General features: G+C 35.2%; 1 protein-coding gene across 1 annotated transcript; it reads right to left on the bottom strand.

Annotated features, from left to right (window-relative positions):
* Window positions 1-1,154: 1,154 nt before the first annotated feature.
* Window positions 1,155-27,657, bottom strand: gmnc (geminin coiled-coil domain containing). Its single transcript, XM_076082763.1, has 4 exons — window positions 27,582-27,657; window positions 3,558-3,643; window positions 2,990-3,106; window positions 1,155-2,177 (listed from the first exon to the last, which is right to left on the bottom strand). Exons 1-4 carry the CDS (start codon window positions 27,655-27,657, stop codon window positions 1,155-1,157), a joined length of 1,302 nt encoding a protein of 433 aa, XP_075938878.1.

Below are 27,657 nucleotides of genomic sequence, written 5' to 3'. Positions count from 1 at the left end.
AGAACATGCTGGTGTTGTTTTTGTTGATGGTTCTGAAAGAGTTCTCACAGGAGACGATTTGTGAATTCCCACATTTGAAAACCACATATGCCAGAATGTGAGTTTGTCTCTTGTGAACTGATGTTCCACATTTGATAAGTTCATGTGATTTTTGTAAGAGCATTGTTTCAGCAGATGTTGGTTCGTGGACATCTGGTAGAATCAGAATCACGGGGTGTTGGTAGCTGCTTAACTTGAGTTCAAAAGAGCCGGTTAGATTTATCCTTCTAGCTCGAACTGATACCTGACAGAAGTTAAGCTCCAGCAACGTCTGGTTCTCTTTGTTCTAAACCAGCTGGTGGTGTGAAAACAGAGTTATCAACAACGGCAGTGATGTCTTTCACAAATTCAGCAACATTCACGTCACGCGTCCTTCTGGACATTCAACCCTCCGACCAATCAGTGGCAGCTTCACAGTTTGTACCGCTGACGTTAGGGTAACACATCATCTGTAGTTACTGTTTAGTACTAATTATTATTAATACCATCAGTGCAGTTGTCTTTTTTTCTGAGGCAGTTATTACTTTGTGGCACTTTCTGTTTTTTTATGGTATTTAACATAATAATATAACAATGGACACAAAAGGGCACACGAGTCATTGGTGATATTTTTAGTGGCAGTTTCACAGTCAAAGTAAACATAAACCGAAGCGTATCGGCATCTTTTCATTCTTAATGTTACACTCGGTGTAAGTTGGCTACATTCCTAAATGTTCCACAGTTTGGCTCCTGAATCCTAAAATAAATTGGTTAGTCTCATTTTACCACCTTTTAGCAATTGATTATTTAACATTTTTTTAACAGTGATGAGGTTGAACAAAACACAGCTGTTTTGAAAAGTGAATGAGATCCTTGTTGAAGTCAGAATCATAAAGTTTGAACAAAGAACAAGTCTTTCCATCAGATCGTATTGTATCAAGGCCTTTGAGGGAAGTTCGAGAACCGTTAGAAGAAATATCTGGATGAAGTGTTGCCTTCGTTTTGATACTTTCATGGTTTTGTGTAAACCCAGAACAAAAGTCTTAAGAATCCAGCAACAAGTTCAACGTGGACTCATAGTCCTGAAAGTTTGGCCTCTTGTTCAGTTCACAAAATCTGAAGCTTTCCTGAGCTGCCTATGGTCTTTGTGTGGGCACCCAAGTGAAGTTGCATCTTCCCTCGGTGTCCTTCCTGACGAATGCTTGCCCCTGGGGGAAGCTGTGGGTCTTGACGCTGCAGGACGGACTGAGGGACATACTGAATGCCAAATCTGTCCGGCTGCGAGGCGTTTGAGGCGTTGCAGGAGGCTGAGATCCTGCTGACGGAGTCGTTGGGCTCCCGCTGCCGCCGCCGCCGGGTGTCCAAAGCTGGTTCACGACTGGACTCCAAGACGAGATGGGGGAGAAAGGTGGACTGAACTGGATTGTGTCCTGTGATGGTGTCCGGGTACCTCTCAGTGAAGACCAGTAAGCCGGAGGTTTTGTTGGGTTTCCCTCCAGAGTTGTCATGAAGTAGATCTCAGCTCCGTCTGCAGACTGGTTGAAAGGTCGTTCTTCCGTTGGCAGTTGAGATCTGAAGGCGGTTGATGTGCTGTAGCTCCTGATCCCAGCTTCAGGGTCTTCATGCTGTCCGGTCAGTCCGGTGGCAGTGAAGCGTTGACACAGAGAAGTTGCGCAGATCTGAGGTGACTCTACAGGATTTCCACAGTTTGCTTTGTGGCGTTCGGCAGCGTTGCACCTGTAATCAGTTTGCTGCGTCGGTGTCTGGCAGTAGCTGTGTACAGAAGACGGCGTAGAAGTGGAGACTGAAGGGCTGAAAGAGGAGGCGAGAGTGTATTCAGAGGACGGGGACTCGGCAGCATTGTAATCTAAACTGCTGAGGTTGTTGTATCCAGACAAGGACGAGGACTCGTTGGACATGTCGATAGTATCCCGGTCCTTCAGTCCCAGCGTTCGTAGGACCCAGAGGTCCAGGTTTGGCTCTGAGGAGGAGGAGGACGTCTCGGAGGAGGAGGAGCAGAACTCGGTGGTGAGGTTTCTGCAGACTCTCTTGCTGACCTGCTGGGAGGTTTGGAGCTGATGATGAAGGTTCTGGAGAGATCCATCATCACCGTAGGTCAGGTTTCTCTTCAGACTCCTCCTCCCATCGGTGGTTAGTTTCTACGAAGACAAAGCAAAGTGGTTAATTTACAGCTTTCTGGTTCTATCATTATGTTCATCAGACAAACTGTGAATGTTTCTGTATTTGTCTATTTGTACTGGCAAATTCATTGTGGACTCGATTTATTTCAATTAACTTTGACAAAAGGCTTGCAGAGGTTTGAGTCTTGAGATTGGTGATGCATACATCTAAGTTTTAAAATGTCTGTTATTGTCACGTGTCAATGCAGCTACAAGCACATTTCCATTTGACTAAAGATGATGTGTTAGATAGACAACTGTTTGGTAAATGTTTGAAACTGTCCTCTGAGAGAAACTTCACTGACTGAACACGTTAAGTTCAGTTTACTGGTTCAATGTTGCTTCATACAACGGTTCATTTGATATCTTAAGAAAAGTAACTTCTCATTTTTAATGCGTTTTCCAACAAAAGTCCAGCAACACGTGTCAATTTCTGCTTGTTACCTGAATACAGTCTTTTCAAAATAAACTTCTGTCTTCACTGGAAACACAACGTAGGTTTAATGTAAGTTGGTGAAATACTTATTTAGGTTCATGATTAAGTGCATAACTTACGGAACTATTTGAGGAATACTCTATGAATTATGGCGCTCTGTTCTTAGTGGGTGTAGCTATGAATGCTGGGTGAGACCAGCCGCTTGGTTTTACTCCTCAGCGTGTGAAAACAGTTGTTTAATGTCTAGAAGATGAAAGTTGTAGGATCCAGTTTGTGAGCCCCACTAGTCAGGATGTCTCAGCCTGTCCTTCTCTTTATTAAAGTACACGAGAGTTAATGGAGACAGTGAACCAACCTTTGCCTTTCTCTCCAGGTTCCTCACAAAGGACGAGCTGAGGAACTCTCTGAGTTTGTTGTTCTCGTCCTGCAGTCGGACCAGCTGCTCTTCTCTCTGCAGCAGAGTGTCCTGAAGCTGGTTTAATGTCGGGTACAACAGGACCCGCGTTAGTGGACAATAAGATGACAGGGTTACTGCTTTTGATCTGGAAATATGTTAAAAACGGTGGCTTTGTATAATTAACAGTGGATTTCTTTAGTAATTGTTAAACAAGTAGATTGATCAACGTATCCTCATTCAACTGTTTGCATGATTTCTTAAGAAAATATATTTTATTTAGTTTTTTACTACAATGGCAATCAGTGCGTCTGAAGTACGGGACGTTATGTGATAACTAGTGCAACATTGTTCCACACAGGACCTGAACAGAGGTTTCCTGGGTGAAAGTCCTGTGTTTGACGTCATCCTTCACGATTACGTGGATGATACACAAGTTATAGTTCATTGATGTAGTTTAATCTACAAACTGTGTTGAACAGCCTGAAATATTAAAAACTCAAACATAAGAGGACATAAATGTTGGTACCTGTTTGTTTCTCTGGAGGTGAGGAGAGACCTGATCAGTCCACATGAGACCAGCAGGAGGAGGACTGGTGAAGACACACGGAGACTCTGAGAGACAGACAGACAAAGAGAGAGAGAGATAGACAGAGAGAGAGAGAGACAGACGGCGAGAGAGAGAGATAGACAGAAAAACAGATGGAGAGAGAGAGACAGAGAGAGAGAGACAGAGAGACACAGAGACAGACAGACAGACGGAGAGACAGAGAGAGAGACAGATGGAGAGAGAGAGACAGACAGACAGACGGAGAGAGAGAGAGAGAGACAGATACAGACAGGATATTGTTACTATTAAAATATGAGATTTTATTTTTGAGATGTATTTGTTTGCACAGTAAAAAATCAGAAACGCAACAAAAAATAAATAAAAGAAGCAAGTTAAGATTTAAAAAAACAGAATCTCTCCTCAGTAAACATTATGAACAAATATGAAAGTCATACAGTCAACAAAAGTAAACAAACAAGCAAAGATAATATTTAAAGCAACAATAACATTTTAATGTTGCTACTTGAAGAGATGGATATCTTTAGAACCGGAGTAGATCTACTTCTAGCTGCTTCTTCTTCTGTGTTCACCACTAGACTTTAGCTGTTATGACCATAAACTACTTTGTGCTTCGCATCTCGTTGATCCGGTCAAAGTATTTTCGGAGCACCACCTAGTGGACACCATAGGAACTTCAGGGTTCCAGCTCAGACGTTCAGAAGGAGAAACAACCTCTTGATGAATTGAACCCTCTGAGCGAAGAGACGTGGAGGAAATTAAAAGATGAATCTTCATATAAACCACTCTGGATATCTTTCCTTTGAGGCAGACGTGGAACCTGCCGAAGCGTTTGGTTCCCCAGAGTTCTCAGAGGAAACTCTTCTGTTTGATGAATGAGTCTCACGCTGCTGAATGTGGCATTTAAATAAAAGTAGAAAAGTTTCCTCAGTCAGCAGAGAGAAGCTGCGTTCAGGCGCATCGGTCCACACCACGTTTTATTGAGCTCCACATGTTAAATGATTCACATAATAATAATAATAATAATAATAGTAATAATGGAATAATTATTCATCATTAAATGATTCTCACATTATTTGTTGTTGAAAGAGTAGTTTAACATTCTGGAAAATACTTGTCAGATACATATGATGCTCGTATGAAGATACAGCCAAGAGGCCGTTAGCTTAGCTTAGCAGAAAGACTGGAAACATGTGGACTGACTCCAAAGATACCAGCAGCTCATGGATTAACACAATATATCTTGTTTGTTTTAATTTGTACAAGTATAAAAATGAGTATGTACTAGAATACTTATTCTACTCTTCATGTGACTGTATGGAAACTAGTACTGACGAAGAATTATCCATTATATAACCTCAGGTAACCTCAGTGCTCCGATGGTTAGCTCAAACCTTTCAAGGGGAAATACAAACGTTTTAGTTGTTTTAGGAAACAAAACTATGGTTAAGTTTAGGAAAAACATCAAGTTTGGACTTAAAATAAGTACAAAAACTCAGTAAAACGTAGATAACGGGAGAGAAGAAAACAAGTGTGTAACTGACATTACTTTAAAATAACTTCAATAACACTTTGGGACATGAACACCGAACAAGTCCTGTTTGTTTGACCCTCCCTCCAGTTTATACAACGTCACGACCTCTGAGCGTTACATATTCACACAGATATTGACATTGTAGTCACTACAGACTACGTAAGATGACACGCAAAAAGGAAGAATCGTCACTGCACACTAAAGGACATAAATTGTTGTCATTCAAAAACCATTAGGTAAGACAACATCTCCTCAAACAAGTTTTTATGATATCTTACGAAAAGTTACTCCTCATTGTACAGGTGTACTCAGTTAGTGTACTTAGTTAGGTTTAGAAAGCAAAACTACTCAGTTAGGTTTAGACAAAAAAACTACTTAGTTAGGTTTAGACAACAAAACTACTTAGTTAGGTTGCGACAACAAAGCTACTTAGTTAGGTTGCGACAACAAAACTACTTTGTTAGGTTAAGACAACAAAGCTACTTAGTTAGGTTTAGAAAGCAAAACTACTCAGTTAGGTTTAGACATAAAAACTACTTAGTTAGGTTTAGACAACAAAACTACTTAGTTAGGTTGAGACAACAAAGCTACTTAGTTAGGTTGCGACAACAAAGCTACTTAGTTAGGTTGAGACAACAAAGCTACTTAGTTAGGTTGCGACAACAAAGCTACTTAGTTAGGTTGCGAAACAAAACTACTTTGTTAGGTTAAGACAACAACGCTACTTATTTAGGTTAAGACAACAAAGCTACTTAGTTAGGTTTAGAAAGCAAAACTACTCAGTTAGGTTTAGACAAAAAAACTACTTAGTTAGGTTTAGACAACAAAACTACTTAGTTAGGTTGAGACAACAAAGCTACTTAGTTAGGTTGAGACAACAAAGCTACTTAGTTAGGTTTAGAAAGCAAAACTACTCAGTTAGGTTTAGACAAAAAAACTACTTAGTTAGGTTGAGACAACAAAGCTACTTAGTTAGGTTGCGACAACAAAACTACTTTGTTAGGTTAAGACAACAAATCTACTTATTTAGGTTGAGACAACAAAGCTACTTAGTTAGGTTGCGACAACAAAACTACTTTGTTAGGTCGAGACAACAAAACTACTCAGTTAGGTTTAGACAAAAAAGCTACTTAGTTAGGTTTAGACAAAAAAGCTACTTAGGTTGAGACAACAAAACTACTTAGTTAGGTTGCAACAACAAAGCTACTTAGTTAGGTTGAGACAACAAAACCACTTAGTTAGGTTGAGACAACAACACTACTTAGTTAGGTTGATAGAACAACACTACTTAATGAGGTTTAGACAACAAAACTACTTAGTTAGGTTGAGACAACAACACTACTTAGTTAGGTTGAGACAACAATACTTGATGAGGTTTAGACAAACAAACTACAACTAAACTACTTAGTTAGGTTTAGACAACAAAACTACTTAGTTAGGTTGAGACAACAAAGCTACTTAGTTAGGTTGAGACAACAAAGCTACTTAGTTAGGTTGCGAAACAAAACTACTTTGTTAGGTTAAGACAACAAAGCTACTTATTTAGGTTAAGACAACAAAGCTACTTAGTTAGGTTTAGAAAGCAAAACTACTCAGTTAGGTTTAGACAAAAAAACTACTTAGTTAGGTTTAGACAACAAAACTACTTAGTTAAGTTGAGACAACAAAGCTACTTAGTTAGGTTGAGACAACAAAGCTACTTAGTTAGGTTGCGACAACAAAACTACTTTGTTAGGTCGAGACAACAAAACTACTTAGTTAGGTTTCGACAACAAAACTACTTAGTTAGGTTTAGACAACAAAACGACTTAGTTAGGTTAAGACAACAAAGCTACTTAGTTAGGTTAAGACAACAAAACTACTTTGTTAGGTTGAGACAACAAAACTACTTTGTTAGGTCGAGACAACAAAACTACTTAGTTAGGTTAAGACAACAAAACTACTTTGTTAGGTCGAGACAACAAAGCTACTTAGTTAGGTTTAGAAAGCAAAACTACTCAGTTAGGTTTAGACATAAAAACTACTTAGTTAGGTTTAGACAACAAAACTACTTAGTTAGGTTGAGACAACAAAGCTACTTAGTTAGGTTGCGACAACAAAGCTACTTAGTTAGGTTGAGACAACAAAGCTACTTAGTTAGGTTGCGACAACAAAGCTACTTAGTTAGGTTGCGAAACAAAACTACTTTGTTAGGTTAAGACAACAAAGCTACTTATTTAGGTTAAGACAACAAAGCTACTTAGTTAGGTTTAGAAAGCAAAACTACTGAGTTAGGTTTAGACAAAAAAACTACTTAGTTAGGTTTAGACAACAAAACTACTTAGTTAGGTTGAGACAACAAAGCTACTTAGTTAGGTTGAGACAACAAAGCTACTTAGTTAGGTTTAGAAAGCAAAACTACTCAGTTAGGTTTAGACAAAAAAACTACTTAGTTAGGTTGAGACAACAAAGCTACTTAGTTAGGTTGCGACAACAAAACTACTTTGTTAGGTTAAGACAACAAATCTACTTATTTAGGTTGAGACAACAAAGCTACTTAGTTAGGTTGCGACAACAAAACTACTTTGTTAGGTCGAGACAACAAAACTACTCAGTTAGGTTTAGACAAAAAAGCTACTTGGTTAGGTTTAGACAAAAAAGCTACTTAGGTTGAGACAACAAAACTACTTAGTTAGGTTGCAACAACAAAGCTACTTAGTTAGGTTGAGACAACAAAACCACTTAGTTAGGTTGAGACAACAACACTACTTAGTTAGGTTGATAGAACAACACTACTTAATGAGGTTTAGACAACAAAACTACTTAGTTAGGTTGAGACAACAACACTACTTAGTTAGGTTGAGACAACAATACTTGATGAGGTTTAGACAAACAAACTACAACTAAACTACTTAGTTAGGTTTAGACAACAAAACTACTTAGTTAGGTTGAGACAACAAAGCTACTTAGTTAGGTTGAGACAACAAAGCTACTTAGTTAGGTTGCGAAACAAAACTACTTTGTTAGGTTAAGACAACAAAGCTACTTATTTAGGTTAAGACAACAAAGCTACTTAGTTAGGTTTAGAAAGCAAAACTACTCAGTTAGGTTTAGACAAAAAAACTACTTAGTTAGGTTTAGACAACAAAACTACTTAGTTAAGTTGAGACAACAAAGCTACTTAGTTAGGTTGAGACAACAAAGCTACTTAGTTAGGTTGCGACAACAAAACTACTTTGTTAGGTCGAGACAACAAAACTACTTAGTTAGGTTTAGACAACAAAACTACTTAGTTAGGTTTAGACAACAAAACGACTTAGTTAGGTTAAGACAACAAAGCTACTTAGTTAGGTTAAGACAACAAAACTACTTTGTTAGGTTGAGACAACAAAACTACTTTGTTAGGTCGAGACAACAAAACTACTTAGTTAGGTTAAGACAACAAAACTACTTTGTTAGGTCGAGACAACAAAACTACTTAGTTAGGTTGCGACAACAAAACTACTTAGTTAGGTTGCGACAACAAAGCTAATTTGTTAGGTTGAGACAACAAAACTACTTAGTTAGGTTAAGACAACAAAACTACTTTGTTAGGTCGAGACAACAAAACTACTTAGTTAGGTTGCGACAACAAAACTACTTAGGTTGCGACAACAAAGCTACTTTGTTAGGTTGAGACAACAAAACTACTTAGTTAGGTTGCGACAACAAAGCTACTTTGTTAGGTTGAGACAACAAAACCACTTAGTTAGGTTGAGACAACAAAACTACTTAGTTAAGTTTAGACAACAAAACTACTTTGTTAGGTTGATAGAACAACACTACTTAATGAGGTTTAGACAACAAAACTACTTAGTTAGGTTAAGACAACAAAACTACTTTGTTAGGTCGAGACAACAAAGCTACTCAGTTAGGTTTAGAAAGCAAAACTACTCAGTTAGGTTTAGACATAAAAACTACTTAGTTAGGTTTAGACAACAAAACTACTTAGTTAGGTTGAGACAACAAAGCTACTTAGTTAGGTTGCGACAACAAAGCTACTTAGTTAGGTTGAGACAACAAAGCTACTTAGTTAGGTTGCGACAACAAAGCTACTTAGTTAGGTTGCGAAACAAAACTACTTTGTTAGGTTAAGACAACAAAGCTACTTATTTAGGTTAAGACAACAAAGCTACTTAGTTAGGTTTAGAAAGCAAAACTACTGAGTTAGGTTTAGACAAAAAAACTACTTAGTTAGGTTTAGACAACAAAACTACTTAGTTAGGTTGAGACAACAAAGCTACTTAGTTAGGTTGAGACAACAAAGCTACTTAGTTAGGTTTAGAAAGCAAAACTACTCAGTTAGGTTTAGACAAAAAAACTACTTAGTTAGGTTGAGACAACAAAGCTACTTAGTTAGGTTGCGACAACAAAACTACTTTGTTAGGTTAAGACAACAAATCTACTTATTTAGGTTGAGACAACAAAGCTACTTAGTTAGGTTGCGACAACAAAACTACTTTGTTAGGTCGAGACAACAAAACTACTCAGTTAGGTTTAGACAAAAAAGCTACTTGGTTAGGTTTAGACAAAAAAGCTACTTAGGTTGAGACAACAAAACTACTTAGTTAGGTTGCAACAACAAAGCTACTTAGTTAGGTTGAGACAACAAAACCACTTAGTTAGGTTGAGACAACAACACTACTTAGTTAGGTTGATAGAACAACACTACTTAATGAGGTTTAGACAACAAAACTACTTAGTTAGGTTGAGACAACAACACTACTTAGTTAGGTTGAGACAACAATACTTGATGAGGTTTAGACAAACAAACTACAACTAAACTACTTAGTTAGGTTTAGACAACAAAACTACTTAGTTAGGTTGAGACAACAAAGCTACTTAGTTAGGTTGAGACAACAAAGCTACTTAGTTAGGTTGCGAAACAAAACTACTTTGTTAGGTTAAGACAACAAAGCTACTTATTTAGGTTAAGACAACAAAGCTACTTAGTTAGGTTTAGAAAGCAAAACTACTCAGTTAGGTTTAGACAAAAAAACTACTTAGTTAGGTTTAGACAACAAAACTACTTAGTTAAGTTGAGACAACAAAGCTACTTAGTTAGGTTGAGACAACAAAGCTACTTAGTTAGGTTGCGACAACAAAACTACTTTGTTAGGTCGAGACAACAAAACTACTTAGTTAGGTTTAGACAACAAAACTACTTAGTTAGGTTTAGACAACAAAACGACTTAGTTAGGTTAAGACAACAAAGCTACTTAGTTAGGTTAAGACAACAAAACTACTTTGTTAGGTTGAGACAACAAAACTACTTTGTTAGGTCGAGACAACAAAACTACTTAGTTAGGTTAAGACAACAAAACTACTTTGTTAGGTCGAGACAACAAAACTACTTAGTTAGGTTGCGACAACAAAGCTAATTTGTTAGGTTGAGACAACAAAACTACTTAGTTAGGTTAAGACAACAAAACTACTTTGTTAGGTCGAGACAACAAAACTACTTAGTTAGGTTGCGACAACAAAACTACTTAGGTTGCGACAACAAAGCTACTTTGTTAGGTTGAGACAACAAAACTACTTAGTTAGGTTGCGACAACAAAGCTACTTTGTTAGGTTGAGACAACAAAACCACTTAGTTAGGTTGAGACAACAAAACTACTTAGTTAAGTTTAGACAACAAAACTACTTTGTTAGGTTGATAGAACAACACTACTTAATGAGGTTTAGACAACAAAACTACTTAGTTAAGTTTAGACAACAAAACTACTTTGTTAGGTTGATAGAACAACACTACTTAATGAGGTTTAGACAACAAAACGACTTAGTTAAGTTTAGACAACAAAACTACTTTGTTAGGTTTAGACAACAAAACTACTTTGTTAGGTTGATAGAACAATACTTGATGAGGTTTAGACAACAAAACTACTTAGTTAGGTTTAGACAACAAAACTACTTAGTTAAGTTTAGACAACAAAACTACTTTGTTAGGTTTAGACAACAAAACTACTTAGTTAGGTTTAGACAACAAAACTACTTAGTTAAGTTTAGACAACAAAACTACTTAGTTAGGTTTAGACAACAAAACTACTTAGTTAGGTTGAGACAACAAAGCTACTTAGTTAGGTTGCGACATCAAAGCTACTTAGTTAGGTTGAGACAACAAAGCTACTTATTTAGGTTAAGACAACAAAGCTACTTAGTTAGGTTTAGAAAGCAAAACTACTCAGTTAGGTTTAGACAAAAAAACTACTTAGTTAGGTTTAGACAACAAAACTACTTAGTTAGGTTGAGACAACAAAGCTACTTAGTTAGGTTGAGACAACAAAGCTACTTAGTTAGGTTTAGAAAGCAAAACTACTCAGTTAGGTTTAGACAAAAAAACTACTTAGTTAGGTTGAGACAACAAAACTACTTTGTTAGGTTAAGACAACAAATCTACTTATTTAGGTTGAGACAACAAAGCTACTTAGTTAGGTTGCGACAACAAAACTACTTTGTTAGGTCGAGACAACAAAACTACTGTTAGGTTTAGACAAAAAAGCTACTTAGTTAGGTTTAGACAAAAAAGCTACTTAGGTTGAGACAACAAAACTACTTAGTTAGGTTGCAACAACAAAGCTACTTAGTTAGGTTGAGACAACAAAACCACTTAGTTAGGTTGAGACAACAACACTACTTAGTTAGGTTGATAGAACAACACTACTTAATGAGGTTTAGACAACAAAACTACTTAGTTAGGTTGAGACAACAACACTACTTAGTTAGGTTGAGACAACAATACTTGATGAGGTTTAGACAAACAAACTACAACTAAACTACTTAGTTAGGTTTAGACAACAAAACTACTTAGTTAGGTTGAGACAACAAAGCTACTTAGTTAGGTTGAGACAACAAAGCTACTTAGTTAGGTTGCGAAACAAAACTACTTTGTTAGGTTAAGACAACAAAGCTACTTATTTAGGTTAAGACAACAAAGCTACTTAGTTAGGTTTAGAAAGCAAAACTACTCAGTTAGGTTTAGACAAAAAAACTACTTAGTTAGGTTTAGACAACAAAACTACTTAGTTAGGTTGAGACAACAAAGCTACTTAGTTAGGTTGAGACAACAAAGCTACTTAGTTAGGTTTAGAAAGCAAAACTACTCAGTTAGGTTTAGACAAAAAAACTACTTAGTTAGGTTGAGACAACAAAGCTACTTAGTTAGGTTGCGACAACAAAACTACTTTGTTAGGTTAAGACAACAAATCTACTTATTTAGGTTGAGACAACAAAGCTACTTAGTTAGGTTGCGACAACAAAACTACTTTGTTAGGTCGAGACAACAAAACTACTCAGTTAGGTTTAGACAAAAAAGCTACTTAGTTAGGTTTAGACAAAAAAGCTACTTAGGTTGAGACAACAAAACTACTTAGTTAGGTTGCAACAACAAAGCTACTTAGTTAGGTTGAGACAACAAAACCACTTAGTTAGGTTGCGAAACAAAACTACTTTGTTAGGTTAAGACAACAAAGCTACTTATTTAGGTTAAGACAACAAAGCTACTTAGTTAGGTTTAGAAAGCAAAACTACTCAGTTAGGTTTAGACAAAAAAACTACTTAGTTAGGTTTAGACAACAAAACTACTTAGTTAAGTTGAGACAACAAAGCTACTTAGTTAGGTTGAGACAACAAAGCTACTTAGTTAGGTTGCGACAACAAAACTACTTTGTTAGGTCGAGACAACAAAACTACTTAGTTAGGTTTAGACAACAAAACTACTTAGTTAGGTTTAGACAACAAAACGACTTAGTTAGGTTAAGACAACAAAGCTACTTAGTTAGGTTAAGACAACAAAACTACTTTGTTAGGTTGAGACAACAAAACTACTTTGTTAGGTCGAGACAACAAAACTACTTAGTTAGGTTAAGACAACAAAACTACTTTGTTAGGTCGAGACAACAAAACTACTTAGTTAGGTTGCGACAACAAAACTACTTAGTTAGGTTGCGACAACAAAGCTAATTTGTTAGGTTGAGACAACAAAACTACTTAGTTAGGTTAAGACAACAAAACTACTTTGTTAGGTCGAGACAACAAAACTACTTAGTTAGGTTGCGACAACAAAACTACTTAGGTTGCGACAACAAAGCTACTTTGTTAGGTTGAGACAACAAAACTACTTAGTTAGGTTGCGACAACAAAGCTACTTTGTTAGGTTGAGACAACAAAACCACTTAGTTAGGTTGAGACAACAAAACTACTTAGTTAAGTTTAGACAACAAAACTACTTTGTTAGGTTGATAGAACAACACTACTTAATGAGGTTTAGACAACAAAACTACTTAGTTAAGTTTAGACAACAAAACTACTTTGTTAGGTTGATAGAACAACACTACTTAATGAGGTTTAGACAACAAAACGACTTAGTTAAGTTTAGACAACAAAACTACTTTGTTAGGTTTAGACAACAAAACTACTTTGTTAGGTTGATAGAACAATACTTGATGAGGTTTAGACAACAAAACTACTTAGTTAGGTTTAGACAACAAAACTACTTAGTTAAGTTTAGACAACAAAACTACTTTGTTAGGTTTAGACAACAAAACTACTTAGTTAGGTTTAGACAACAAAACTACTTAGTTAAGTTTAGACAACAAAACTACTTAGTTAGGTTTAGACAACAAAACTACTTAGTTAGGTTGAGACAACAAAGCTACTTAGTTAGGTTGCGACAACAAAGCTACTTAGTTAGGTTGAGACAACAAAGCTACTTATTTAGGTTAAGACAACAAAGCTACTTAGTTAGGTTTAGAAAGCAAAACTACTCAGTTAGGTTTAGACAAAAAAACTACTTAGTTAGGTTTAGACAACAAAACTACTTAGTTAGGTTGAGACAACAAAGCTACTTAGTTAGGTTGAGACAACAAAGCTACTTAGTTAGGTTTAGAAAGCAAAACTACTCAGTTAGGTTTAGACAAAAAAACTACTTAGTTAGGTTGAGACAACAAAACTACTTTGTTAGGTTAAGACAACAAATCTACTTATTTAGGTTGAGACAACAAAGCTACTTAGTTAGGTTGCGACAACAAAACTACTTTGTTAGGTCGAGACAACAAAACTACTGTTAGGTTTAGACAAAAAAGCTACTTAGTTAGGTTTAGACAAAAAAGCTACTTAGGTTGAGACAACAAAACTACTTAGTTAGGTTGCAACAACAAAGCTACTTAGTTAGGTTGAGACAACAAAACCACTTAGTTAGGTTGAGACAACAACACTACTTAGTTAGGTTGATAGAACAACACTACTTAATGAGGTTTAGACAACAAAACTACTTAGTTAGGTTGAGACAACAACACTACTTAGTTAGGTTGAGACAACAATACTTGATGAGGTTTAGACAAACAAACTACAACTAAACTACTTAGTTAGGTTTAGACAACAAAACTACTTAGTTAGGTTGAGACAACAAAGCTACTTAGTTAGGTTGAGACAACAAAGCTACTTAGTTAGGTTGCGAAACAAAACTACTTTGTTAGGTTAAGACAACAAAGCTACTTATTTAGGTTAAGACAACAAAGCTACTTAGTTAGGTTTAGAAAGCAAAACTACTCAGTTAGGTTTAGACAAAAAAACTACTTAGTTAGGTTTAGACAACAAAACTACTTAGTTAGGTTGAGACAACAAAGCTACTTAGTTAGGTTGAGACAACAAAGCTACTTAGTTAGGTTTAGAAAGCAAAACTACTCAGTTAGGTTTAGACAAAAAAACTACTTAGTTAGGTTGAGACAACAAAGCTACTTAGTTAGGTTGCGACAACAAAACTACTTTGTTAGGTTAAGACAACAAATCTACTTATTTAGGTTGAGACAACAAAGCTACTTAGTTAGGTTGTGACAACAAAACTACTTTGTTAGGTCGAGACAACAAAACTACTCAGTTAGGTTTAGACAAAAAAGCTACTTAGTTAGGTTTAGACAAAAAAGCTACTTAGGTTGAGACAACAAAACTACTTAGTTAGGTTGCAACAACAAAGCTACTTAGTTAGGTTGAGACAACAAAACCACTTAGTTAGGTTGAGACAACAACACTACTTAGTTAGGTTGATAGAACAACACTACTTAATGAGGTTTAGACAACAAAACTACTTAGTTAGGTTGAGACAACAACACTACTTAGTTAGGTTGAGACAACAATACTTGATGAGGTTTAGACAAACAAACTACAACTAAACTACTTAGTTAGGTTTAGACAACAAAACTACTTAGTTAGGTTGAGACAACAAAGCTACTTAGTTAGGTTGAGACAACAAAGCTACTTAGTTAGGTTGCGAAACAAAACTACTTTGTTAGGTTAAGACAACAAAGCTACTTAGTTAGGTTTAGAAAGCAAAACTACTCAGTTAGGTTTAGACAAAAAAACTACTTAGTTAGGTTTAGACAACAAAACTACTTAGTTAGGTTAAGACAACAAAGCTACTTATTTAGGTTAAGACAACAAAGCTACTTAGTTAGGTTTAGAAAGCAAAACTACTCAGTTAGGTTTAGACAAAAAAACTACTTAGTTAGGTTTAGACAACAAAACTACTTAGTTAGGTTGAGACAACAAAGCTACTTAGTTAGGTTGAGACAACAAAGCTACTTAGTTAGGTTTAGAAAGCAAAACTACTCAGTTAGGTTTAGACAAAAAAACTACTTAGTTAGGTTGAGACAACAAAGCTACTTAGTTAGGTTGCGACAACAAAACTACTTTGTTAGGTTAAGACAACAAATCTACTTATTTAGGTTGAGACAACAAAGCTACTTAGTTAGGTTGCGACAACAAAACTACTTTGTTAGGTCGAGACAACAAAACTACTCAGTTAGGTTTAGACAAAAAAGCTACTTAGTTAGGTTTAGACAAAAAAGCTACTTAGGTTGAGACAACAAAACTACTTAGTTAGGTTGCAACAACAAAGCTACTTAGTTAGGTTGAGACAACAAAACCACTTAGTTAGGTTGAGACAACAACACTACTTAGTTAGGTTGATAGAACAACACTACTTAATGAGGTTTAGACAACAAAACTACTTAGTTAGGTTGAGACAACAACACTACTTAGTTAGGTTGAGACAACAATACTTGATGAGGTTTAGACAAACAAACTACAACTAAACTACTTAGTTAGGTTTAGACAACAAAACTACTTAGTTAGGTTGAGACAACAAAGCTACTTAGTTAGGTTGAGACAACAAAGCTACTTAGTTAGGTTGCGAAACAAAACTACTTTGTTAGGTTAAGACAACAAAGCTACTTAGTTAGGTTTAGAAAGCAAAACTACTCAGTTAGGTTTAGACAAAAAAACTACTTAGTTAGGTTTAGACAACAAAACTACTTAGTTAGGTTGCGACAACAAAGCTACTTAGTTAGGTTGCGACAACAAAGCTACTTAGTTAGGTTGCGACAACAAAACTACTTTGTTAGGTTAAGACAACAAAGCTACTTAGTTAGGTTTAGAAAGCAAAACTACTCAGTTAGGTTTAGACATAAAAACTACTTAGTTAGGTTTAGACAACAAAACTACTTAGTTAGGTTGAGACAACAAAGCTACTTAGTTAGGTTGCGACAACAAAGCTACTTAGTTAGGTTGCGACAACAAAGCTACTTAGTTAGGTTGCGAAACAAAACTACTTTGTTAGGTTAAGACAACAAAGCTACTTATTTAGGTTAAGACAACAAAGCTACTTAGTTAGGTTTAGAAAGCAAAACTACTCAGTTAGGTTTAGACAAAAAAACTACTTAGTTAGGTTGAGACAACAAAGCTACTTAGTTAGGTTGCGACAACAAAACTACTTAGTTAGGTTTAGACAAAAAAGCTACTTAGGTTGAGACAACAAAACTACTTAGTTAGGTTGCAACAACAAAGCTACTTAGTTAGGTTGAGACAACAAAACCACTTAGTTAGGTTGAGACAACAACACTACTTAGTTAGGTTGATAGAACAACACTACTTAATGAGGTTTAGACAACAAAACTACTTAGTTAGGTTGAGACAACAACACTACTTAGTTAGGTTGAGACAACAATACTTGATGAGGTTTAGACAAACAAACTACAACTAAACTACTTAGTTAGGTTTAGACAACAAAACTACTTAGTTAGGTTGAGACAACAAAGCTACTTAGTTAGGTTGAGACAACAAAGCTACTTAGTTAGGTTGCGAAACAAAACTACTTTGTTAGGTTAAGACAACAAAGCTACTTAGTTAGGTTTAGAAAGCAAAACTACTCAGTTAGGTTTAGACAAAAAAACTACTTAGTTAGGTTTAGACAACAAAACTACTTAGTTAGGTTGCGACAACAAAGCTACTTAGTTAGGTTGCGACAACAAAGCTACTTAGTTAGGTTGCGACAACAAAACTACTTTGTTAGGTTAAGACAACAAAGCTACTTAGTTAGGTTTAGAAAGCAAAACTACTCAGTTAGGTTTAGACATAAAAACTACTTAGTTAGGTTTAGACAACAAAACTACTTAGTTAGGTTGAGACAACAAAGCTACTTAGTTAGGTTGAGACAACAAAGCTACTTAGTTAGGTTGCGACAACAAAGCTACTTAGTTAGGTTGCGAAACAAAACTACTTTGTTAGGTTAAGACAACAAAGCTACTTATTTAGGTTAAGACAACAAAGCTACTTAGTTAGGTTTAGAAAGCAAAACTACTCAGTTAGGTTTAGACAACAAAACTACTTAGTTAGGTTGAGACAACAAAGCTACTTAGTTAGGTTGCGACAACAAAACTACTTTGTTAGGTTAAGACAACAAAACTACTTTGTTAGGTTGAGACAACAAAGCTACTTAGTTAGGTTGCGACAACAAAACTACTTTGTTAGGTCGAGACAACAAAACTACTCAGTTAGGTTTAGACAAAAAAGCTACTTAGTTAGGTTTAGACAAAAAAGCTACTTAGGTTGAGACAACAAAACTACTTAGTTAGGTTGCAACAACAAAGCTACTTAGTTAGGTTGAGACAACAAAACCACTTAGTTAGGTTGAGACAACAACACTACTTAGTTAGGTTGATAGAACAACACTACTTAATGAGGTTTAGACAACAAAACTACTTAGTTAGGTTGAGACAACAACACTACTTAGTTAGGTTGAGACAACAATACTTGATGAGGTTTAGACAAACAAACTACAACTAAACTACTTAGTTAGGTTTAGACAACAAAACTACTTAGTTAGGTTGAGACAACAAAGCTACTTAGTTAGGTTGAGACAACAAAGCTACTTAGTTAGGTTGCGAAACAAAACTACTTTGTTAGGTTAAGACAACAAAGCTACTTATTTAGGTTAAGACAACAAAGCTACTTAGTTAGGTTTAGAAAGCAAAACTACTCAGTTAGGTTTAGACAAAAAAACTACTTAGTTAGGTTTAGACAACAAAACTACTTAGTTAGGTTGAGACAACAAAGCTACTTAGTTAGGTTGAGACAACAAAGCTACTTAGTTAGGTTTAGAAAGCAAAACTACTCAGTTAGGTTTAGACAAAAAAACTACTTAGTTAGGTTGAGACAACAAAGCTACTTAGTTAGGTTGCGACAACAAAACTACTTTGTTAGGTTAAGACAACAAATCTACTTATTTAGGTTGAGACAACAAAGCTACTTAGTTAGGTTGCGACAACAAAACTACTCAGTTAGGTTTAGACAAAAAAGCTACTTAGTTAGGTTTAGACAAAAAAGCTACTTAGGTTGAGACAACAAAACTACTTAGTTAGGTTGCAACAACAAAGCTACTTAGTTAGGTTGAGACAACAAAACCACTTAGTTAGGTTGAGACAACAACACTACTTAGTTAGGTTGATAGAGCAACACTACTTAATGAGGTTTAGACAACAAAACTACTTAGTTAGGTTGAGACAACAACACTACTTAGTTAGGTTGAGACAACAATACTTGATGAGGTTTAGACAAACAAACTACAACTAAACTACTTCGTTAGGTTTAGACAACAAAGCTACTTAGTTAGGTTGAGACAACAAAGCTACTTAGTTAGGTTGCGAAACAAAACTACTTTGTTAGGTTAAGACAACAAAGCTACTTAGTTAGGTTTAGAAAGCAAAACTACTCAGTTAGGTTTAGACAAAAAAACTACTTAGTTAGGTTTAGACAACAAAACTACTTAGTTAGGTTGCGACAACAAAGCTACTTAGTTAGGTTGCGACAACAAAGCTACTTAGTTAGGTTGAGACAACAAAGCTACTTAGTTAGGTTGCGACAACAAAGCTACTTAGTTAGGTTGCGAAACAAAACTACTTTGTTAGGTTAAGACAACAAAGCTACTTATTTAGGTTAAGACAACAAAGCTACTTAGTTAGGTTTAGAAAGCAAAACTACTCAGTTAGGTTTAGACAAAAAAACTACTTAGTTAGGTTTAGACAACAAAACTACTTAGTTAGGTTGAGACAACAAAGCTACTTAGTTAGGTTGAGACAACAAAGCTACTTAGTTAGGTTGCGAAACAAAACTACTTTGTTAGGTTAAGACAACAAAGCTACTTATTTAGGTTAAGACAACAAAGCTACTTAGTTAGGTTTAGAAAGCAAAACTACTCAGTTAGGTTTAGACAAAAAAACTACTTAGTTAGGTTTAGACAACAAAACTACTTAGTTAAGTTGAGACAACAAAGCTACTTAGTTAGGTTGAGACAACAAAGCTACTTAGTTAGGTTGCGACAACAAAACTACTTTGTTAGGTCGAGACAACAAAACTACTTAGTTAGGTTTAGACAACAAAACTACTTAGTTAGGTTTAGACAAAAAAACGACTTAGTTAGGTTAAGACAACAAAGCTACTTAGTTAGGTTAAGACAACAAAACTACTTTGTTAGGTTGAGACAACAAAACTACTTTGTTAGGTCGAGACAACAAAACTACTTAGTTAGGTTAAGACAACAAAACTACTTTGTTAGGTCGAGACAACAAAACTACTTAGTTAGGTTGCGACAACAAAACTACTTAGTTAGGTTGCGACAACAAAGCTACTTTGTTAGGTTGAGACAACAAAACTACTTAGTTAGGTTAAGACAACAAAACTACTTTGTTAGGTCGAGACAACAAAACTACTTAGTTAGGTTGCGACAACAAAACTACTTAGGTTGCGACAACAAAGCTACTTTGTTAGGTTGAGACAACAAAACTACTTAGTTAGGTTGCGACAACAAAGCTACTTTGTTAGGTTGAGACAACAAAACCACTTAGTTAGGTTGAGACAACAAAACCACTTAGTTAGGTTGAGACAACAAAACTACTTAGTTAAGTTTAGACAACAAAACTACTTTGTTAGGTCGAGACAACAAAACTACTTAGTTAGGTTGAGACAACAAAGCTACTTAGTTAGGTTGAGACAACAAAGCTACTTAGTTAGGTTGCGACAACAAAGCTACTTAGTTAGGTTGAGACAACAAAGCTACTTAGTTAGGTTGCGAAACAAAACTACTTTGTTAGGTTAAGACAACAAAGCTACTTATTTAGGTTAAGACAACAAAGCTACTTAGTTAGGTTTAGAAAGCAAAACTACTCAGTTAGGTTTAGACAAAAAAACTACTTAGTTAGGTTTAGACAACAAAACTACTTAGTTAGGTTGAGACAACAAAGCTACTTAGTTAGGTTGAGACAACAAAGCTACTTAGTTAGGTTTAGAAAGCAAAACTACTCAGTTAGGTTTAGACAAAAAAACTACTTAGTTAGGTTGAGACAACAAAGCTACTTAGTTAGGTTGCGACAACAAAACTACTTTGTTAGGTTAAGACAACAAATCTACTTATTTAGGTTGAGACAACAAAGCTACTTAGTTAGGTTGCGACAACAAAACTACTTTGTTAGGTCGAGACAACAAAACTACTCAGTTAGGTTTAGACAAAAAAGCTACTTAGTTAGGTTTAGACAAAAAAGCTACTTAGGTTGAGACAACAAAACTACTTAGTTAGGTTGCAACAACAAAGCTACTTAGTTAGGTTGAGACAACAAAACCACTTAGTTAGGTTGAGACAACAACACTACTTAGTTAGGTTGATAGAACAACACTACTTAATGAGGTTTAGACAACAAAACTACTTAGTTAGGTTGAGACAACAACACTACTTAGTTAGGTTGAGACAACAATACTTGATGAGGTTTAGACAAACAAACTACAACTAAACTACTTAGTTAGGTTTAGACAACAAAACTACTTAGTTAGGTTGAGACAACAAAGCTACTTAGTTAGGTTGCGAAACAAAACTACTTTGTTAGGTTAAGACAACAAAGCTACTTAGTTAGGTTTAGAAAGCAAAACTACTCAGTTAGGTTTAGACAAAAAAACTACTTAGTTAGGTTTAGACAACAAAACTACTTAGTTAAGTTGAGACAACAAAGCTACTTAGTTATGTTGAGACAACAAAGCTACTTAGTTAGGTTGCGAAACAAAACTACTTTGTTAGGTTAAGACAACAAAGCTACTTATTTAGGTTAAGACAACAAAGCTACTTAGTTAGGTTTAGAAAGCAAAACTACTCAGTTAGGTTTAGACAAAAAAACGACTTAGTTAGGTTTAGACAACAAAACTACTTAGTTAAGTTGAGACAACAAAGCTACTTAGTTAGGTTGAGACAACAAAGCTACTTAGTTAGGTTGCGACAACAAAACTACTTTGTTAGGTCGAGACAACAAAACTACTTAGTTAGGTTTAGACAACAAAACTACTTAGTTAGGTTTAGAGAAAAAAACGACTTAGTTAGGTTAAGACAACAAAGCTACTTAGTTAGGTTAAGACAACAAAACTACTTTGTTAGGTTGAGACAACAAAACTACTTTGTTAGGTTGAGACAACAAAACTACTTAGTTAGGTTAAGACAACAAAACTACTTTGTTAGGTCGAGACAACAAAACTACTTAGTTAGGTTGCGACAACAAAACTACTTAGTTAGGTTGCGACAACAAAGCTACTTTGTTAGGTTGAGACAACAAAACTACTTAGTTAGGTTAAGACAACAAAACTACTTTGTTAGGTCGAGACAACAAAACTACTTAGTTAGGTTGCGACAACAAAACTACTTAGGTTGCGACAACAAAGCTACTTTGTTAGGTTGAGACAACAAAACTACTTAGTTAGGTTGCGACAACAAAGCTACTTTGTTAGGTTGAGACAACAAAACCACTTAGTTAGGTTGAGACAACAAAACCACTTAGTTAGGTTGAGACAACAAAACTACTTAGTTAAGTTTAGACAACAAAACTACTTAGTTAGGTTAAGACAACAAAACTACTTTGTTAGGTCGAGACAACAAAACTACTTAGTTAGGTTGCGACAACAAAACTACTTAGTTAGGTTGCGACAACAAAGCTACTTTGTTAGGTTGAGACAACAAAACTACTTAGTTAGGTTAAGACAACAAAACTACTTTGTTAGGTCGAGACAACAAAACTACTTAGTTAGGTTGCGACAACAAAACTACTTAGGTTGCGACAACAAAGCTACTTTGTTAGGTTGAGACAACAAAACTACTTAGTTAGGTTGCGACAACAAAGCTACTTTGTTAGGTTGAGACAACAAAACCACTTAGTTAGGTTGAGACAACAAAACCACTTAGTTAGGTTGAGACAACAAAACTACTTAGTTAAGTTTAGACAACAAAACTACTTTGTTAGGTCGAGACAACAAAACTACTTAGTTAGGTTGAGACAACAAAGCTACTTAGTTAGGTTGAGACAACAAAGCTACTTAGTTAGGTTGCGACAACAAAGCTACTTAGTTAGGTTGAGACAACAAAGCTACTTAGTTAGGTTGCGAAACAAAACTACTTTGTTAGGTTAAGACAACAAAGCTACTTATTTAGGTTAAGACAACAAAGCTACTTAGTTAGGTTTAGAAAGCAAAACTACTCAGTTAGGTTTAGACAAAAAAACTACTTAGTTAGGTTTAGACAACAAAACTACTTAGTTAGGTTGAGACAACAAAGCTACTTAGTTAGGTTGAGACAACAAAGCTACTTAGTTAGGTTTAGAAAGCAAAACTACTCAGTTAGGTTTAGACAAAAAAACTACTTAGTTAGGTTGAGACAACAAAGCTACTTAGTTAGGTTGCGACAACAAAACTACTTTGTTAGGTTAAGACAACAAATCTACTTATTTAGGTTGAGACAACAAAGCTACTTAGTTAGGTTGCGACAACAAAACTACTTTGTTAGGTCGAGACAACAAAACTACTCAGTTAGGTTTAGACAAAAAAGCTACTTAGTTAGGTTTAGACAAAAAAGCTACTTAGGTTGAGACAACAAAACTACTTAGTTAGGTTGCAACAACAAAGCTACTTAGTTAGGTTGAGACAACAAAACCACTTAGTTAGGTTGAGACAACAACACTACTTAGTTAGGTTGATAGAACAACACTACTTAATGAGGTTTAGACAACAAAACTACTTAGTTAGGTTGAGACAACAACACTACTTAGTTAGGTTGAGACAACAATACTTGATGAGGTTTAGACAAACAAACTACAACTAAACTACTTAGTTAGGTTTAGACAACAAAACTACTTAGTTAGGTTGAGACAACAAAGCTACTTAGTTAGGTTGCGAAACAAAACTACTTTGTTAGGTTAAGACAACAAAGCTACTTAGTTAGGTTTAGAAAGCAAAACTACTCAGTTAGGTTTAGACAAAAAAACTACTTAGTTAGGTTTAGACAACAAAACTACTTAGTTAAGTTGAGACAACAAAGCTACTTAGTTAGGTTGAGACAACAAAGCTACTTAGTTAGGTTGCGAAACAAAACTACTTTGTTAGGTTAAGACAACAAAGCTACTTATTTAGGTTAAGACAACAAAGCTACTTAGTTAGGTTTAGAAAGCAAAACTACTCAGTTAGGTTTAGACAAAAAAACGACTTAGTTAGGTTTAGACAACAAAACTACTTAGTTAAGTTGAGACAACAAAGCTACTTAGTTAGGTTGAGACAACAAAGCTACTTAGTTAGGTTGCGACAACAAAACTACTTTGTTAGGTCGAGACAACAAAACTACTTAGTTAGGTTTAGACAACAAAACTACTTAGTTAGGTTTAGAGAAAAAAACGACTTAGTTAGGTTAAGACAACAAAGCTACTTAGTTAGGTTAAGACAACAAAACTACTTTGTTAGGTTGAGACAACAAAACTACTTTGTTAGGTTGAGACAACAAAACTACTTAGTTAGGTTAAGACAACAAAACTACTTTGTTAGGTCGAGACAACAAAACTACTTAGTTAGGTTGCGACAACAAAACTACTTAGTTAGGTTGCGACAACAAAGCTACTTTGTTAGGTTGAGACAACAAAACTACTTAGTTAGGTTAAGACAACAAAACTACTTTGTTAGGTCGAGACAACAAAACTACTTAGTTAGGTTGCGACAACAAAACTACTTAGGTTGCGACAACAAAGCTACTTTGTTAGGTTGAGACAACAAAACTACTTAGTTAGGTTGCGACAACAAAGCTACTTTGTTAGGTTGAGACAACAAAACCACTTAGTTAGGTTGAGACAACAAAACCACTTAGTTAGGTTGAGACAACAAAACTATTTAGTTAAGTTTAGACAACAAAACTACTTTGTTAGGTTGATAGAACAACACTACTTAATGAGGTTTAGACAACAAAACTACTTAGTTAAGTTTAGACAACAAAACTACTTTGTTAGGTTGATAGAACAACACTACTTAATGAGGTTTAGACAACAAAACGACTTAGTTAAGTTTAGACAACAAAACTACTTTGTTAGGTTTAGACAACAAAACTACTTTGTTAGGTTGATAGAACAATACTTGATGAGGTTTAGACAACAAAACTACTTAGTTAGGTTTAGACAACAAAACTACTTAGTTAAGTTTAGACAACAAAACTACTTTGTTAGGTTTAGACAACAAAACTACTTAGTTAGGTTTAGACAACAAAACTACTTAGTTAAGTTTAGACAACAAAACTACTTAGTTAGGTTTAGACAACAAAACTACTTAGTTAGGTTGAGACAACAAAGCTACTTAGTTAGGTTGAGACAACAAAGCTACTTAGTTAGGTTGCGACAACAAAGCTACTTAGTTAGGTTGAGACAACAAAGCTACTTAGTTAGGTTGCGACAACAAAGCTACTTAGTTAGGTTGCGAAACAAAACTACTTTGTTAGGTTAAGACAACAAAGCTACTTATTTAGGTTAAGACAACAAAGCTACTTAGTTAGGTTTAGAAAGCAAAACTACTCAGTTAGGTTTAGACAAAAAAACTACTTAGTTAGGTTTAGACAACAAAACTACTTAGTTAGGTTGAGACAACAAAGCTACTTAGTTAGGTTGAGACAACAAAGCTACTTAGTTAGGTTTAGAAAGCAAAACTACTCAGTTAGGTTTAGACAAAAAAACTACTTAGTTAGGTTGAGACAACAAAGCTACTTAGTTAGGTTGCGACAACAAAACTACTTTGTTAGGTTAAGACAACAAATCTACTTATTTAGGTTGAGACAACAAAGCTACTTAGTTAGGTTGCGACAACAAAACTACTTTGTTAGGTCGAGACAACAAAACTACTCAGTTAGGTTTAGACAAAAAAGCTACTTAGTTAGGTTTAGACAAAAAAAGCTACTTAGGTTGAGACAACAAAACTACTTAGGTTGCAACAACAAAGCTACTTAGTTAGGTTGAGACAACAAAACCACTTAGTTAGGTTGAGACAACAACACTACTTAGTTAGGTTGATAGAACAACACTACTTAATGAGGTTTAGACAACAAAACTACTTAGTTAGGTTGAGACAACAACACTACTTAGTTAGGTTGATAGAACAACACTACTTAATGAGGTTTAGACAACAAAACTACTTAGTTAGGTTGAGACAACAACACTACTTAGTTAGGTTGAGACAACAATACTTGATGAGGTTTAGACAAACAAACTACAACTAAACTACTTAGTTAGGTTTAGACAACAAAGCTACTTAGTTAGGTTGAGACAACAAAGCTACTTAGGTTGCGAAACAAAACTACTTTGTTAGGTTAAGACAACAAAGCTACTTAGTTAGGTTTAGAAAGCAAAACTACTCAGTTAGGTTTAGACAAAAAAACTACTTAGTTAGGTTTAGACAACAAAACTACTTAGTTAAGTTGAGACAACAAAGCTACTTAGTTAGGTTGAGACAACAAAGCTACTTAGTTAGGTTGCGACAACAAAACTACTTTGTTAGGTCAAGACAACAAAACTACTTAGTTAGGTTTAGACAACAAAACTACTTAGTTAGGTTTAGACAAAAAAACGACTTAGTTAGGTTAAGACAACAAAGCTACTTAGTTAGGTTAAGACAACAAAACTACTTTGTTAGGTTGAGACAACAAAACTACTTTGTTAGGTCGAGACAACAAAACTACTTAGTTAGGTTAAGACAACAAAACTACTTTGTTAGGTCGAGACAACAAAACTACTTAGTTAGGTTGCGACAACAAAATTACTTAGTTAGGTTGCGACAACAAAGCTACTTTGTTAGGTTGAGACAACAAAACTACTTAGTTAGGTTAAGACAACAAAACTACTTTGTTAGGTCGAGACAACAAAACTACTTAGTTAGGTTGCGACAACAAAACTACTTAGGTTGCGACAACAAAGCTACTTTGTTAGGTTGAGACAACAAAACTACTTAGTTAGGTTGCGACAACAAAGCTACTTTGTTAGGTTGAGACAACAAAACCACTTAGTTAGGTTGAGACAACAAAACTACTTAGTTAAGTTTAGACAACAAAACTACTTTGTTAGGTTGATAGAACAACACTACTTAATGAGGTTTAGACAACAAAACTACTTAGTTAAGTTTAGACAACAAAACTACTTTGTTAGGTTGATAGAACAACACTACTTAATGAGGTTTAGACAACAAAAGGACTTAGTTAAGTTTAGACAACAAAACTACTTTGTTAGGTTTAGACAACAAAACTACTTTGTTAGGTTGATAGAACAATACTTGATGAGGTTTAGACAACAAAACTACTTAGTTAGGTTTAGACAACAAAACTACTTAGTTAAGTTTAGACAACAAAACTACTTTGTTAGGTTTAGACAACAAAACTATTCAGTTAGGTTGAGGAAAAGATTGTGTTTTGGGTTCAAATATAGTAAAAAAAGATTATACCATCAAGATGTGACGTGTTTGTGAGTGAACTTTAGAGATGGGCTTTGTTAACTTTGGACTGAGTCAGGCTAGGATTTTTCTGAATATCAAACTGCGGAACGTAACTAAGTACATTTACTCAAGTACAATTGTGAAGTACTTTTACTTTACTTAAATATATCTATTTTAAGCTTTACTTACTGCTACTGCTTACCTGTTTCTGCATCAGTGTACTAATACAATATATCATGTACAAATAAAACCTTTGATACTTTAAGTACATGTTGCTGTTGGACTTTTACTTGTAACTGAATATTTTCCTACTGTACTTATACTTTAAACTGAGTTCCTCATCCACTCACCCCAAACACACGACTGCTCTCCGAGGTCGCTCAGGTCACAGGGGTCACGGGCCCAAAAGGAGGCCAGGGTTTCCAT

This window comes from Anarhichas minor, unplaced genomic scaffold, assembly GCF_050575085.1.
Source record: "Anarhichas minor isolate MPS153535 unplaced genomic scaffold, ASM5057508v1 ptg000102l, whole genome shotgun sequence".
Lineage (NCBI taxonomy): Eukaryota > Metazoa > Chordata > Actinopteri > Perciformes > Anarhichadidae > Anarhichas > Anarhichas minor.
Note: the sequence above shows the minus strand (reverse complement) of the source record. Positions and strands in the feature narration are given on the sequence as shown.